Below are 14,959 nucleotides of genomic sequence, written 5' to 3'. Positions count from 1 at the left end.
ATCTTTTTCAGTTATTGGTGAATGCCACTTCATGTGCAGATTGCATAGTGGTATGAGTATATCCAATAATTTTCCCAACTAATGCTTACATTTTTTGCTTTCTAAATAAAGGATATATTGTGCCTCAGCTGGTCTGATTTCATGATGGATCATAGGTGAGGTGAACTCTTAAATATATAAGAATCAAGCTTTTTGTAGGTCCCAACCACAACACTATTGCCAGGAACATTTCTGTGAAGCATTAATATGATGTGCTTCTGGCAATTGTGGCTGTCAGCACTGTAAGTTCTGCAATAATTGTAGTTTTTTAACAGTCGCGTATGTTTTCCACATATGAGACCTAAACTACCATTGAATCTTTTGCACTATTTATATCAATATTTGATAACTGTTCAAGGAGAGGAAGATAAGTATCAGTAATGTTCTGGCCAAAATAGGCTTTATATTTGCATTCCAAATGTGACTGAAGGAAGAATAGATTTAAGCCTGATGTGTGGAAAAAACAGGGTTGTACTTATCTGCAACTATTGTTCATTGAGTCCCTTCTGTGCAGGATTAGGATTGCGCAGGCACAGGCCAGCTGTGGATTTTCCTAGCTATTAAAATCTGTAAGGGGGTGTTTAGTATCCACTGCGCATGTGCAGTGTCTTTCCTGCCAAAAATGCAGCCATGAGGCAGAGTGCACCAAATTCCCTCAGTTCTTCTTTCGCTGCCTATGATGTTCTTCCGTTGTTGTACTTTGTATGTGAATTCTTGTGACAAGATGCCTCAGAAATCATATAAAAAGTGTCCATAATGCAAAACGAAGATACCTCACACCAATGACCACGACCTCTGCCTGCTTTGTCTTGGCGAGGGCTGCAACATGTCCGGGTGGAGGCACTGCCAAAGATGCACTCCCAAGGCCAAGAGTGGTAAGAGTTTCTAGACTCAGTCTTGTAGAAGGTACTGTTCGGCTCGGAAAAACCAGTTCCGAAGCTATCTGCATTGAGAGAGTTAGCGATCCGTACCGAATCATCTACTCCAGTTCCAAACGTTAGTAATGTGCATGTTCTCGCCAATATAGATTTTTATATTTGCATTCCAAATGTGACTAAGAAAGAATGGATTTAAGTCTCATGTGTGAAAATATACATTTATAGTAGTCTACACTCACGGTTGTAAAGACATGGTCACAGTTTTTAAATTTAAAAGTATCATACATTCCTCATTAGAGGGAGATGGTATACATTTCCACACTTTTGTCAATTTGCTCTAATTGAAAAAGCAAAATAAATGATTGATTTTAAAAACTTATTAATTGGACCGCCAAAGTATTCTTTGAAGGCAGTTATTCAGATTTAGGAAATAGTCAACTTCTTAAATTGTTGGACCAAATTTTTTCAGTATTTTTGTTTGACTGCTACTTGATGATGATCATTTACATTTAGAATTTTGCTATCAATTGCCAATTTATCTGCTAAGAAAAAGTATGAAAGAGATTGAGGTTCGTTTTTGTTCAAGCAATAACTAATAAATCTACCAATGAGATGCAAATGTTGTTCTAAAGTATACTAGACATGACATTTCAAATTAAAGATACACAATTTTTAATACTGATTTTTTAAAATGTACTGTGCTTATTTCTGAGCAGAGTGATCACTACAAATGATACCTTATAAGATAAGGTTGAAAAGGTTAGACTTGTTTTGTCCAACAAGGAGAAAGATGGGAAGCTTCATACAAATACACAAACTGTGGAGCTGTATTTTGAAATAGGAGGGAAAGATGCAGAATAATACAGCAATTAAGTGAACACTGTGGAACACTTTAAAATGTATTTTACCATATGTCTGTCTCCCCTTTTCTTCTTCTTTTTTCTCTCCCCACCTCTTTGTTTTTTTTAAAGGAAACAAAAAATTGGTAGTGCCACTGCCACTGTCCTTATGTTGTTGCAAAACAATGTGTTGAGGGAAGAAGGAAAAAAGAAATATTCCTGTTAACAAAAGGTTCCCTTTATAGAGCAGATTGGAAGTGTCTAAAATCTGTCACATGATTTTTTTCAGTATTTTTCAGGCACAGGATTTATCCATTAGTTGTTTAGGTGCAGCCTCCCCTAAATGCAGAGGTTGAATTGAAGCGCTTTCTAATGTTAAATTCCTTAACCACAGTTATCAATGTGAATTCTTCAAATAAAACACCGACAGTTTTAAAATATTTCCAGTCTTTTATAGATAAACTTACCGTAACTACTTATATCAGTTGTGCAATGTTTGTCATTTCAGATGTAAAATTTAATACAATTTTTTGGGGATGTCAGTTGCACATCTCAGTTTCTGTTATGCACTAAAAATACGACACAATGTACCCCTTGCTTAATTATGCACCCTGACTGTGTAATATATATGGGCACAGGGCAAGTATGAGAAAAAACTGAGCAATTCCTCAATCAGAGCTTTTAAAAATGAATAAGCATTCTAGTGTAAGCCACATCAACGCTTGTGTCATTGAAGAGATTTGAGAATGTGAAAAATCTGGCTTGCCTCCTTCTTTTAAGGGCAAATGTGTGGAATAAATTAGCTAGGTATTACTAACCAGCAGTGAAATGGTGGTGATGAAGAAAACTGACATACCTTCCCAGTACAGTAGTTTTTCCTGTAGTGAAACGTACAGCATTTGGCAAACATTTGGTTTTCCGTACTAAAACTGAGTAACATTCATTTTTACAACTCTTAAACTGGTTTTGCTCTGATCCTTCCCTCCATATGCAACTACATTTTCAAAAAATATATATATTAACTTTTAGTTTAGCTATTCCAGATTTCATCATTTTTCTAAGGGTCTTTCTAAAGCTTATGGAACCATTCAACAGAAAAATAATATTTATAGCCCACTTTAAAAACAGATCTTTGAAGTCAACTTTCAGTATAATTGCCTCCCAATTCTTTTTTTTAATTAGAATGGATATTTGAATAGGCCATAATTCTTCCAAAAGATTGCAGATAATATAATTTGTAATCCTAGAATCTGAAAGGTTTATTAGTGATTATACAGCACTGAGCAAGGAGTGAAATTTCCCATTTAAACAGAGAGCAAATGATCATCTATAATTTAACACAGCAATGCTTTAAAATCTGTCAGTTCAAACATTGAACTCATTTTTCCTTTAAATGGCAACCGAGTACAGAAAAGTACAACACTGATCCTTTGCAGTAAAATTAAACCATGCAAAGAAGCATTCCATCATCTTTCTGCTACACCCACTACCATGAAAAACTCCAAAGTATGTGAAGCATGAAACAGCAGGGTCAAATAGCAGTATCAAAACTGTTTCCGTTCTTATCATGATGCTGAGAACTTAGTGAGGCCAAAAGTCTGGTACTCAATTTGTTCTATCATTAACATTTTATAACAAGTTATTGTAATACACGAGTTAATGTACAATTTAAAGGTTTTAGCACCCATTTTGTTAATTGCTTGCTTGCATAGTTCCAGATGTCATTTAGCCAAATTTAGTTCTCAGGGGGATGGGACATTTTAAGAGACTCTGTTGATCTTCCACTAGACAGATGGAACTTCTGGACATGTAGTCTGAACGGGATGCTAGCACTCAGAGGTGGGAGCTGGATGAGGGAATAGATAAGAGAGAATGTAATGGATGGGAACCCTGAACTGGAACATTCAATAGAAAAAAGCATGAGACTGATGATAATTACCATTAAAACTATATTAAATGTTTTGATTTAAACTTCTCTTTAAGGTACGATTTCAAGCTAATTCTCTTCTTAAATCCAAAGTAAGAGATGCAACAAGAAAAAAATTTAAAATAATTTCTACTTTTTCCAGTTTTGCAAACAGTTTCCCAAACAGCTAATTAGGACTCATACTAATACCTTTAAAAACATAAGACTATACTACATTACCAAATAAAATGTTTTAGTGAAAACATTCAGAAAGGTCAGTGACTAAATTGTTTAACTGTATACGTCTACCCAAAGTGAGTTTTCTGTTAAATGTGCGTTTTTGCTCATTACCTTAAAAACTCTTTAGAACATCTTGCACAAGTTTGTGCTTTTATTTATACATTTGTAGCAGTTTTTTCATTTGGAAATTAGAATTTCAATATTTACAAGTAAGCTATGGTTTAAAATGTCTTTACATTTTCATGGAATTTCACAAGCTCTACAGGGTAATTGTTTAACTCCCCCACCCAGCACAGTAATATACAGTTAGATTACACTTTTTACAAAAATCAAAACCTTATCGTTTTAAATTTCACAGAGTACCAGGATCAATGGCAGCTGAACATCACTCAGTGCAAATAAGAAATGTGTCTACCAATGATTATTCTTGCAAAAAGCCCCTATCTAATAACAACCAAGTACAAGTCACCCCCACCAGAACCTGACAGAGACGAGTTGCCTATCGAACAAAACAACATTCTGATGTCATCCATTGTGTAAAGGCTACACAGTTTATAAAAAGTAACCAAGCATCAGCATGGTTCCTGTGTAGTTGGAGTGTTTCACCCACACTATACTATGAATGGCATAATCTGGCCATAAAGTCTGGTACTCATTCCAAGACAAATTCTTCTGGTTTGAGGACCAGTCATAGGCTGGCTACATCAGATTTCAGTTTCTATCTAAGACCATCTTATGTCCAACTACTTTTATAGTGCAAATTTAATCATCCTTTAACAATGTTTTTCTTCCAGCAATGAAAGCATGTAGTGGTACATTTTATTTATATATTCATGCTAGCTCTCTTCTCCCATTATACCATCTTATTTCCATAAATGTTCTCCAAGCATCACCTTAGATATTTGTGAATTGAAGATATTTCCTATTGAAACAGTTACATATATTAGAAACTGATTTTCCCTGCATTACTACCACTCAGTCATGGAAAAAGAGAACATTCATCTACAATCTTCATCCTTTGTAGATATCCCCCAAAAGAATATCCTATACAAGCTTTGTTCTGGGCTCAGGTTAAAAAAAAGTCACAAAACAATAGCAAACAACATATCGCCTTCTTCTTCTACAGCTATATGGAGTCCGCTACCGTTTATTTTCAGCAGTCATCCTTTTTATATGATGAAGCAGTTTATCTTTTTCCAAGTGAGCTTCAGCAAGGGCCATCTTAGCTTTGGCTAATTCCTGTTTAAAACATTCATTTTCTTCAATCAGCTGAAATAATTGAGAAGAAAATACAGATTTAGTGTTTCTATACATTAGTAAATTTGATTATACTAAACGGTGCTGACAAGCAACAATGCTCTCCAATAATAAGGAGTATAAACTCAGAGGTCAACAACTAAAACATAAATTATCTGAAAGTGCTTCAAGTCCATTGAAAGTCCTCTTAAGAATGCTTTTCAGGTGTTTTTGACAGTGCAGCTTCATCTTGAAAAAACATGGCAACCCAAGACAGAAAATACTATGCTAAATTTATACAGTGAAAAGTATTGTAAAAGTTATTTAAAATCATTTAGTTTTGCATTTGAATGTATGACACTGCCTTAGACTCAGACCACTGGCTTGTCAATCTCAGTATTGTCTACTATGACTGGCAGCATCTCTCCAGAGTCTCAGGCAAATGTCTTTCACATCACTTACTATCTGATCCTTTTAACTGAAGGTACTGAGATTGGACCTGGTACCTTTTGCATGCCGAAATATTCTACCACTGAAACACATCCGGTTCCCATTTCTATGCTACAACAGTATACTCCATTTATGTACTCAGGAGACCTTTAAAACCATTTTTTTCTCCATTGCCTGGAATGTTACAACATACAGTTTCATTCATAGCATTTCTACATAAGGCTACACTAATTTCTCCTATAATGGTTTTACTCTTGTCTATGATGATTTTATGCTCGTTACTGATGTTGACTATAGTTACTAGTTTTCCATTGTCATTTTAATAGCTGATTGTATCTGTTGGTTTTATTAGATTTTGTTGTTTTGATTTTTTTTATTGTAAGCTATTATGATCACTCTCCTGAAAGTAGGATACAAATTAGCATAATTAATAATAATGGAATTGCTATTATTTTGGAAGACTTTGTACCCATCTATTACCTTCCTGTATTTTTCCTAAAATGTGTAGGTACAAGGTACCCTGATAACTGTGATCTGAGATTGGGTAAAAGTCTAAAAAAAACTCACTAAAGTTGCTTTTAATATCTCGTACAAGACATTGCCCAAAAGCACTAGTGAAATATCATCATGTGTCTATTTATCAAGGCTAAGGAGGCATACACAACAAATAAAGCTGGTAAAATGTATTCATCCACTCTCTATTCCATTTTGTGGCCAGTATTAAGGGGAAAGCTCTAAAAAGCATATGGCAGTCTTTGCAAACTCCGGCACTCTTTTTAATACCCTTGAAAAACAAAGCTGAAGTAATCCTACCAACTGTGAAGATCAGCTACTTCTGATATTCCTCTCAAAGATGCTTACACTATCTTTCACAGTCTGAACCAATCATTTTGATTAATTGACAATACAAGTCAGTTTTACAAACAATAGATTTACAATTACCTGTTTGATCAAATCAGATGAAATCCTGAAAGCTTCTGGAGACCTATTAATTTCTGGAGGTGTCTGTGTGGCTTGTGACAGACAAGCCAGTTTTTCGTATGCACCTATTTCAGCAGCTTGATCCCCTGTATCATTTCTGGTCTTAGTCTTTGGTAAATCATTGCCAGATGCTTGGTTATCTATGTAAGAAAAAATAAATCACTTAATTACTTATTACAGTAAGGAGACAATTGATCTAAACACAATAAAAACTTTGTTAAGCAGCAAACAGTTATGCAGAAAACTTGGTTGACAAGCATGTCTGGGAACCACCGTCTGCTCTACCCAGCCTAGTAGTGGCAAGCAGCCAGCAGTGCCAAGTGAGTAGTAACTATGCCCAACACCTGAAGCCTTTTCTGGCACAGATAAAAGCTTTGTTAATCAGAAAATGTGTATAATGGCAGGTAGACCCCCTCTCTCACACACAAGCTTTTCATATACTTTTGCCACCCACCCCAAACCTCCCTCTTCACAGGTTTGGGACTTCCCAGGCAGGTAAGTCCACTGCCACATGCAACCTGTTTAAGCCTCCACTACAGCAGGCAGAGAGCCACGATCCAAATCCTCACAGGATCCTCTCTTTCCTCTTCCAGAGGCTCCACCAGACAGGCAGCCAGTTCCCTGTATGTACCTCCCCTCACTCAGCTACAGCCCAAGGCTACTGGGGAAAAGGGAACTTGAAGGTTACTTTCTTTATGTATACTCACTGTCACCATTTAAACTAGGCCCATTTAATGTAACTAGAGCATTTGTGGAGGGGGGAGTATTTTCCCCCCTCAGCCAACAATTTTGAGGCAGCCAGGGTTAAACAAAACAAAAATAAAATTTATTTATAAGTTGGAACATAGGAGTGAATTGATCTTAAATTAATAAACACAGAGAGAATGTGTCAAAGTATCAGAACCAGGGGTGTGCGATTTGGTATTCCGATTTGGGGAAAAAGCCAAATTGGGCCCAAATCGGAAAGATTCAGGATTCCCAAATAAGGCCCAGCATTGCTGGCTTGTTTTGGAAATACCAAATCAAAGCTTTCCGAAGCGATATTTATTGCTTCAGGAAGCTTCAGGCAAAGCAGCAACAGCCACTTCTGCAGCACTTTTCTAGCTGTTTGCATTGTAAACAGCAGGAAAAGTGCTGCTTGCTTGTTTCGTGAGTTCAGCAACTGTTCTCCATGCATATAGTTTTATTTACGAATGTTATACTATCATTTCATGAAACTTACTGCCCCATATGTAATAGTAAAACTGTATTATAGCCTCAGCTGTGTTGTCTTCTGTGTTTGTGTTTATAAATTTGCCCCTTTATAACTACCGTAATGTGGTTGCTTATGATGATAGGGAGAGAAGGCCAGAAGACTTATATAAATAACTTTTTATAACATCTGAGAACTCAATACTTATATTGATGTATTATGTTACAGATTCCCTTGAAGAAGCTTTATAGCAAAACATGTAAGAAACCTTTACCTAAATATGATGAAATATGGAAACCAATTTTAGATGTTTTAAATGCCAAAGAAGTAACTCGCCCAATGCAACAAAGTTTAAATGCTTGTTTATTGTAATTCTTGGATTTTTAACGATTTGCCAAGAGTGGTTTTGATAATGTCTTTTATGGCTTAGTTTTAATCCTTTTCTTGTTTGTACTGTACGGTTTTATCATTTCTTGTATTAAATTTGGATTTTTTTTAAAAAAAGAAATCTTTACCTGCATAATAAAATACTCTTCATTTGCATTATTGGTTGTTGACTGTTTTCATTTTTCTGTGATTGGTGCAGCCCTTTTGTATTCCTTTGGTTGATAATCTCACGCCTGCCCTCTACTATGATATATTATTTTGCCAGTCTCCCAGCGGTTTCAGCACACAGACCAGGGAACAAAACAGGGTGGCATTTACCAGTAACTAATGTTCAGTCAGTCACCTGTGCAGAGCTGCATATTCCTCCCTCCTAACCCACTGTGGGCTCTTCATTTCAACATGATGAAGAGTTATCACGTGGTTCAGAGAAACATTTTTAAACTACGTTCAAGTAATTCACACACAGGAAAATGTTAATGAATTACTATCACCTGCTTTTAGCAGGAGTTTGGATCAAACGACCCCTCTAGTCCCCTTTCAACATTTTTCTATGAAGGTATTCTTCTAGTAGAGAAACTGTAAAGAAACTGTTTTAGCGTAGTCTGTTTCTTGGTTAGTTCAGAATCTGGATCTGGTAGAAACCCGCATAGTCATCCTGACTTTGCAGTTTTAGAGCTGGGACTGAACTACACAAGTGCAATGAGATCTTAGCTTCAAGGTCTTGCAGCTACATTGCATCGTCCTAGCAAAGGATCATGGGTGGGAGTACATGCACTGTCCTTGATTGGTTAATTAGGATCAGGCCAGTTGCAACAGTTTTGGATAAAACAAGGGTCCTCATTCTAGCTTGCACCTCTTTGATCCCCTTCTGATTCTGTGTAGTTGCTGAAGGATTTCTGCTACTGCTTTTGTGCTCTGGACATGCTCATCTGGATTGGTGTCTTTGTCTCTTGACCTTGAGACTTTGGAACCCTTTGGACGCCCTTGTTTTAGCCTGAAAGGTAACTTCTGGCTAGGAGACTGAAAGTCTGTTAGTTTCATTATCTAGCTTTTGTTATTTTGTCTTTTGTTTGCATTTTTCTACGTCTGTACCCTTTTGCACTTCTGTTAATAAATTCTTTTGAGTATATCCTTGGGTGTTCTTTGGGAGTTTGAAAGCTTCAGTCTTAATCCAGTACTTTGGCCCATTTGGCTACAGCTACCTAAATAACTGTTTTGGAACTTAGTCTGTAGGTGTCCTACCCTACAGGGCTGACTTCTTGATTAAAACCTGGTAGGGTTGGGAACTTGCCTCTTGGTTCCACAGCTGAGGGTTTGGTCACAGAGGCTGGTGGCAGTGAAACATTACCCTGGAAGTGAGGATTCACTCCCAGTTTTGAGTGTTTTGATCTGGACTTCCCACTCAGGGCTGCTTGTGAATACAGCCGACGTTGACAGAAACATAGGAAGACACACCTCCAATGCAAAATGAGCCATCATCTTTCCTCTCAACCATAAGTAGGTCAATATGCAGTACTTTGGGGACTGGTGCAGAAGCAGTCAGATGGTCATGAGCACTGTCATCCTAGAAGATAAAAGCAACAGAAATTTTAAAAAATTTACATGTTCAGATCTAAAGCTCCAAGCAGGCACACTACAAAATTTTTCCATTAACTCTCATACCAGGGCAAGCTTTGTGTGCTTAATGAGATGTGCAAAGCTGCCTGCTATGATTACATTAATAGAGGAAGTTCATAAGTGTATAAGAGCACCAAGTACACAAAGAATCCAACTATGAAAGGGACTTCTGGATAGAACTTAACGCCTTTATTCTTAATAATGGCAGAGGAGAAAACATTGTTAAATAGCGTAAAAGATTTGTGCTTGCCTCTCCAGTCTATGTAAAAGAAACTGGATTAAATCCAATCACCCATTCTTTAGGCACAAAAGGCAAGAGAATCCAATGTCACCTAATTCTCTGCTTCTCGCTGCAGTCCTGTCCCATGCCATTTTTCATCCAGAGAGGTCCCATAATCACCATTATAGCACTGTCAAGGGTCAAAAGCTTTTGCCCCCCCAGTTTTAATTATCTGCACTACACTCAACCATCCTAATTATTGTATACATCTTTACAGCTACGAGTGATGATTAGTTAGTTAAATATACACAATGGAATATTGGTCCTTTGTTTTATTCTTGCATAATTGGTGTTCTTAAAATCTACTGACTGTGTGTGAATGTTATTAAAGTTTTTGTATCAGTGTTTTTAAAAATATATCCTTTTCTTCAACCTTTTTTGGGTTTACACTTGATGATATCATCATTAGCACATACAAGCAGAACTGACCATAGGCATTTGGGGACCTTAGAGAAGAACTCAGATCTACAATGTGGTCTTTGTCCGCATTTTGCATCAGAACCCATGGGAACTGCTCTGATTGCTCCAAAGATCAATACAACCTTTTCTCTGGAATCTACACCAATCAAACACCATATTGTACAACTGGATAAAAATATGATTAGGACATTGTATCACCAATCCAATGAAGAAACTGTTTGGAGCATGTTAGCTTAAAAAGTGGAGGATAGGAGTGGGCAAAAATGTCACATTCGTAATACTATTGAGAGAATGCAAAAGTCATCCAATGAGATATTGCCAATAGGTCCAGGGCAGACAAAAGAAAGTATTTCTCTATGCAACACAATTCACATGTGAAATTCATGAACACAAGATGTGAGGGGAAAGCCACAAGTACAAATGGCTTTAAAATTTGAATTAGACACATTCATGGATGATAATTCTATCAAGGTTTATTAGCCATGATGGAAATGGAAATTCTGTGTTCCTTATATTCTGATGAGCAAGTGTTGGTAACAAACAAACAATCTACTTGTGATTTTCCCAGAGGTATTTGGGAGACCATATGTTGGACTGGATGGAATTTTAGCCTGAGCCAGCAAAGACATTTTTCATGCTAGGAACCATGTCAACTCCTCTGTCCCCTCACTGCCTTTTAAAATACACTAAATACACTAAACCACCCATTCTCCAGAGTATTCAGGTCTTGTTGAATTTTAACTCTTATCTTCTTGGGTGTTTGCCACTCCTCCCAATTTGGTATCATCAGAGTAAATTGTAAAACAAAGAAAATTTATGCAACCCACCTACCTTTCACTAGGAAAAAATAATTATTATTCCACTCATAGAGCAGACAACTTAACTGGAAGATAAATTGTGCCACTGGTTGTCTACTGTAACTGATTTTCTACAATGATCACATCTAATATAGGTAACTCAACTAACACTGAGGACAGTGTTATGATCTTCTGTGATGCAGGTATCTCAGGGAGATCAGTACTCCTTTTGATTCATGAGTTTCATGAAGCAAAGCATAAAATAGCTACTTTGACATCCAAATCGCCCTACTATCAGGAAAAGAATTCACGCCTTAGTGGGATATTCTTGGATGTTTGATATGACACTTGCTTACTTATTTATCATGCACAAGACACATCCAAAAAGTCTCTCAATAATATGCAGCGTACATAAAAAGCCTTCCCTGTACCCAAAATCAGCATGGTCCTTACTGAGTAACCACAAAGTTATTTGCAAAATTAGAGCAAAATGGTAAAATTAACTCAGTCACTGATAATCCATACATAGAGAGTTGGAGAGGATCCCTACAAGCCATTTTCTAACCATCCTGTCCTAATGGATTTTTTTTAAAAAAAAGAGAACAAGAAACCCAGGTGGATCCTATAAACTCACATTGTGTTTATTTATCACCCCATCCCTGTTCAAAAATTGACAGTTAAACGTACTAAAAAATTGCACAGGACAACAGCCTTCTACATTTTAAACAAACAGAAGTCTTGTATCTTTTTAAAAATTAACATTAATGAAATTGCAAAAACTAATAAAGATGACAGTGTGAAGTGTTGGAAATGTCAATGTATGGATGCAACGTTTTATCATATGCGCTGGACATGCAAGAAGGTGAGAAGATACTAGATAAAAATACATGAAGAGATGCAAAAGATACTAAAGCTCCATTTTTGTGCTGGACCCTAAAAATATGTCATTAAATATTTTACCAAGTAATATTACAAAAGTACACAGTGAACTTTTTAATGATATAGTGACAGCGGCGAGAGTAGTATATGCAACAAAATGAGAACATGCAAAGAAATAGAAGGCAGAATCTTGTCCAGATGTGACTGAATGGATGAACAAACTGTATGTACATGCATTAGAGATGGGCATGAACCCAAAAAAACCGAACCACGTGATTTGTGGTTCGTAGCATTCCACAGAACCTCAAACCACGAACTTCCAACCTTTTCCCAGTTCGTGGTTCGTTGTTCCGTGGCATTTCAATTGCCCTGCACCGGCTGCTGAACCCGGGGCGTTTGAAACAGACAGCCCCTTTCTTCTTCAATGTTAAATGTTGAATATAAAATGTTGAGTATAGTGTATTTTACTATAAATAGATATGGGAAAGGAGAGAAGTATTTTGTACTTTTAATACTCAGTTATATTTTCTGTTTCTGATATTTTGTTTACTGTCTAATGCTCTTTTTTGAGTTAATTTTTTTTTGCTTTTTTAAATTTTATTTAACATTTATTATAATATTTACTGTTCATGATTTAGAGTCCTCTTATACATCTTGTTTCACTGCTGAATTAATTTGATAGTTCAAGAACTTCTTACTAAAGTGTAGGAGTCCTAAATTCATCCTCTAGTAATTGGAATTTTTTGCGTATGTACAATTTTAAGTAGTGGGATGGGACTAGGACAAAAGCATTGTGTAGAATTATAGCAGGTAGTAGAACATTTGATAGAAAAAGACAAAAACTGCATAGCAGATGTCTTTGCCTGTTTCAGGATGTGCTGGAAGATATGTTGTATTATCTAACAATTCTTCTAAGAAAGCCCAACTTTCATACTTTGTCCATCAGTTGTTGAAAAATAACTGGATTAAAAAACTTTTATTTAATTCTTATTCCTGTACAACTGTACTAAACTTTCAGAGTACTAACCGATCCAAGATATTTTATGCATTAATGGTAACATTAAAAAAGCAAGCATCCTAGTCTAGGTTCCGAATTTTGGAAAGATATACACTGCTTTCATTAGAAAGTGGAAAGAGACAGTTAATTCTTCAGTGTACTTTTCGGCCTGTCCACCATACGAGTTTATTATACCATAAATGTATATTTGATTTTCATATAGTGCAGGAAGTCCTATCATCATGCCTCAAGCCTGTCCTTCTGTTGTGAGATACTGATTTTTTAGTATGCAATGTATTTTGTCTTGCAAAATATTATTCTTCCTTTAGACTACATAGTGAAACAGCTAGTGAGTTGCTGTTCAGAATATAGTTTGTTCAGCCTGTTTCGTGATCCTGGATTTTGGTTTTTTTAAGCAGTCACAGTATAGCTCTAGAGTGGTAATGCTCATCTAGAAATATTCTAAAATGGATACTATTAGCAAGACTACATCCACACACTTCTCCATTATTTCAAAGCTTTGTGTTAGATTTTTAAACTGGGGGAGGATATTGTGCACTTATATTCTTCTATGCCTGTGCATACATTTAACCTTAAAAGAGGAGCACAGAATTCTCCTGTAGCAATACTATTCCCTTATTTATATCTATAAACAGGAAATTGTGCCATTGGAACTGAAAAGGATTACTTTATCACACAATGAAATTAAGCCACGATTGTACTGATAATAACTTTTGTAACCTAAATCTATGATTCCAGATATACAAATGTATCTGAAACAAGAGAGTGGGACATATGCTGAATTGGCTAGATGTTGACTGGATGGTAGACAGATGTGGAGAATCATACCAGTTATACTATTTTGAATAATCAGGAGCTCTGACTTAACGTTCCCAAAAATGCACATTGGTAGAAATGCATAACTGTCTCACTGTCACATGACTGGAAAAAACATCAGTACATATTTAGAGATGGCTCCATATTAATCTGATCCAGAGCTGACAGTAGCTGGGAAGCATCCTCCGGGCCTAAGACCACCTGGTATTTTTAAAATTATTTTATTGGTACTCAATAAGAACAGTTTTAAACTATTACAATTACCTATATATTAGACAGGGTATTTTTATGTAAAGTAAACTAGCACCAAACCTGCTTCCAAATTACATACTTTTAAGTTGATCCGGGTATTAGAAATTTTTATTTTCATGGGCATCACTTCTGTAACCATTTCATCTTCCAAAAAATGCTGAATGTTCATAAGTGAAGAAGTTAAGAAATCAGCACTCAAATCTTCCACATGACATTGCAGAAACCCATTTTTTTCTGACAGCAATGAATGTATTACAGCACTAGGTCCACTTTCCCATCTCAGTTTAATTTCAGGAGTTGACTTAACTGGTCCACTCACCAACTTAGGATCCGAACCTGTTATAAAACATTACAGAATCAGGTAAACCAGTTTATGGGACATTGAAAGTATCTGTATACAACCACTCGCCCAACAATGTCATTAAGTGGTTGATTAACAAAAGGGGGTAGGAAACCTCTGAATGGCAGAAAAAAAGGAGGTACTGAGTACCAGAGGTCTAAAAACAATATTAAAATGTATGAAGAAAATTATTAAAAGTTCATATAATACAAAATTGAAAAATGTGAAAAATAACTATGATTATAAAACTACAAAAACATCTTTTACTGCAATAGGCATATGTTATAAAGAATGGACAAGCTACAAACAACATACAACAAAAACTGGATGCCAGCTACATTCCTGTTTTGATATATGAATTTTCAGCAGTCATGAGCAACCTTGTACAAATA

At 36.1% G+C, this 14,959-nt stretch overlaps 1 protein-coding gene across 3 annotated transcripts in view; it reads right to left on the bottom strand.

Annotated features, from left to right (window-relative positions):
- Positions 1–2,204: 2,204 nt before the first annotated feature.
- BLTP3B (bridge-like lipid transfer protein family member 3B) overlaps positions 2,205–14,959 on the bottom strand; it is a 70,577-nt gene continuing 57,822 nt past the window's right edge. Inside the window, exons 18-22 of one of the 3 annotated variants that reach the window (XM_054988345.1) lie at positions 14,307–14,563; positions 9,604–9,712; positions 6,531–6,709; positions 5,047–5,171; positions 2,205–3,602 (exon numbers count right to left, since the gene is read on the bottom strand). In XM_054988345.1, the coding sequence (XP_054844320.1) occupies positions 3,590–3,602; positions 5,047–5,171; positions 6,531–6,709; positions 9,604–9,712; positions 14,307–14,563 (683 nt within the window). In that variant the 3' untranslated portion in view covers positions 2,205–3,589. Of the gene's footprint in view, positions 3,603–4,024; positions 5,172–6,530; positions 6,710–9,603; positions 9,713–14,306; positions 14,564–14,959 lie in introns of those variants that run through there. The other 2 variants (XM_054988347.1, XR_008597632.1) reach the window with 2 other exon arrangements.

This window comes from Eublepharis macularius, chromosome 9 (genome assembly GCF_028583425.1).
Source record: "Eublepharis macularius isolate TG4126 chromosome 9, MPM_Emac_v1.0, whole genome shotgun sequence".
Lineage (NCBI taxonomy): Eukaryota > Metazoa > Chordata > Lepidosauria > Squamata > Eublepharidae > Eublepharis > Eublepharis macularius.
Note: the sequence above shows the minus strand (reverse complement) of the source record. Positions and strands in the feature narration are given on the sequence as shown.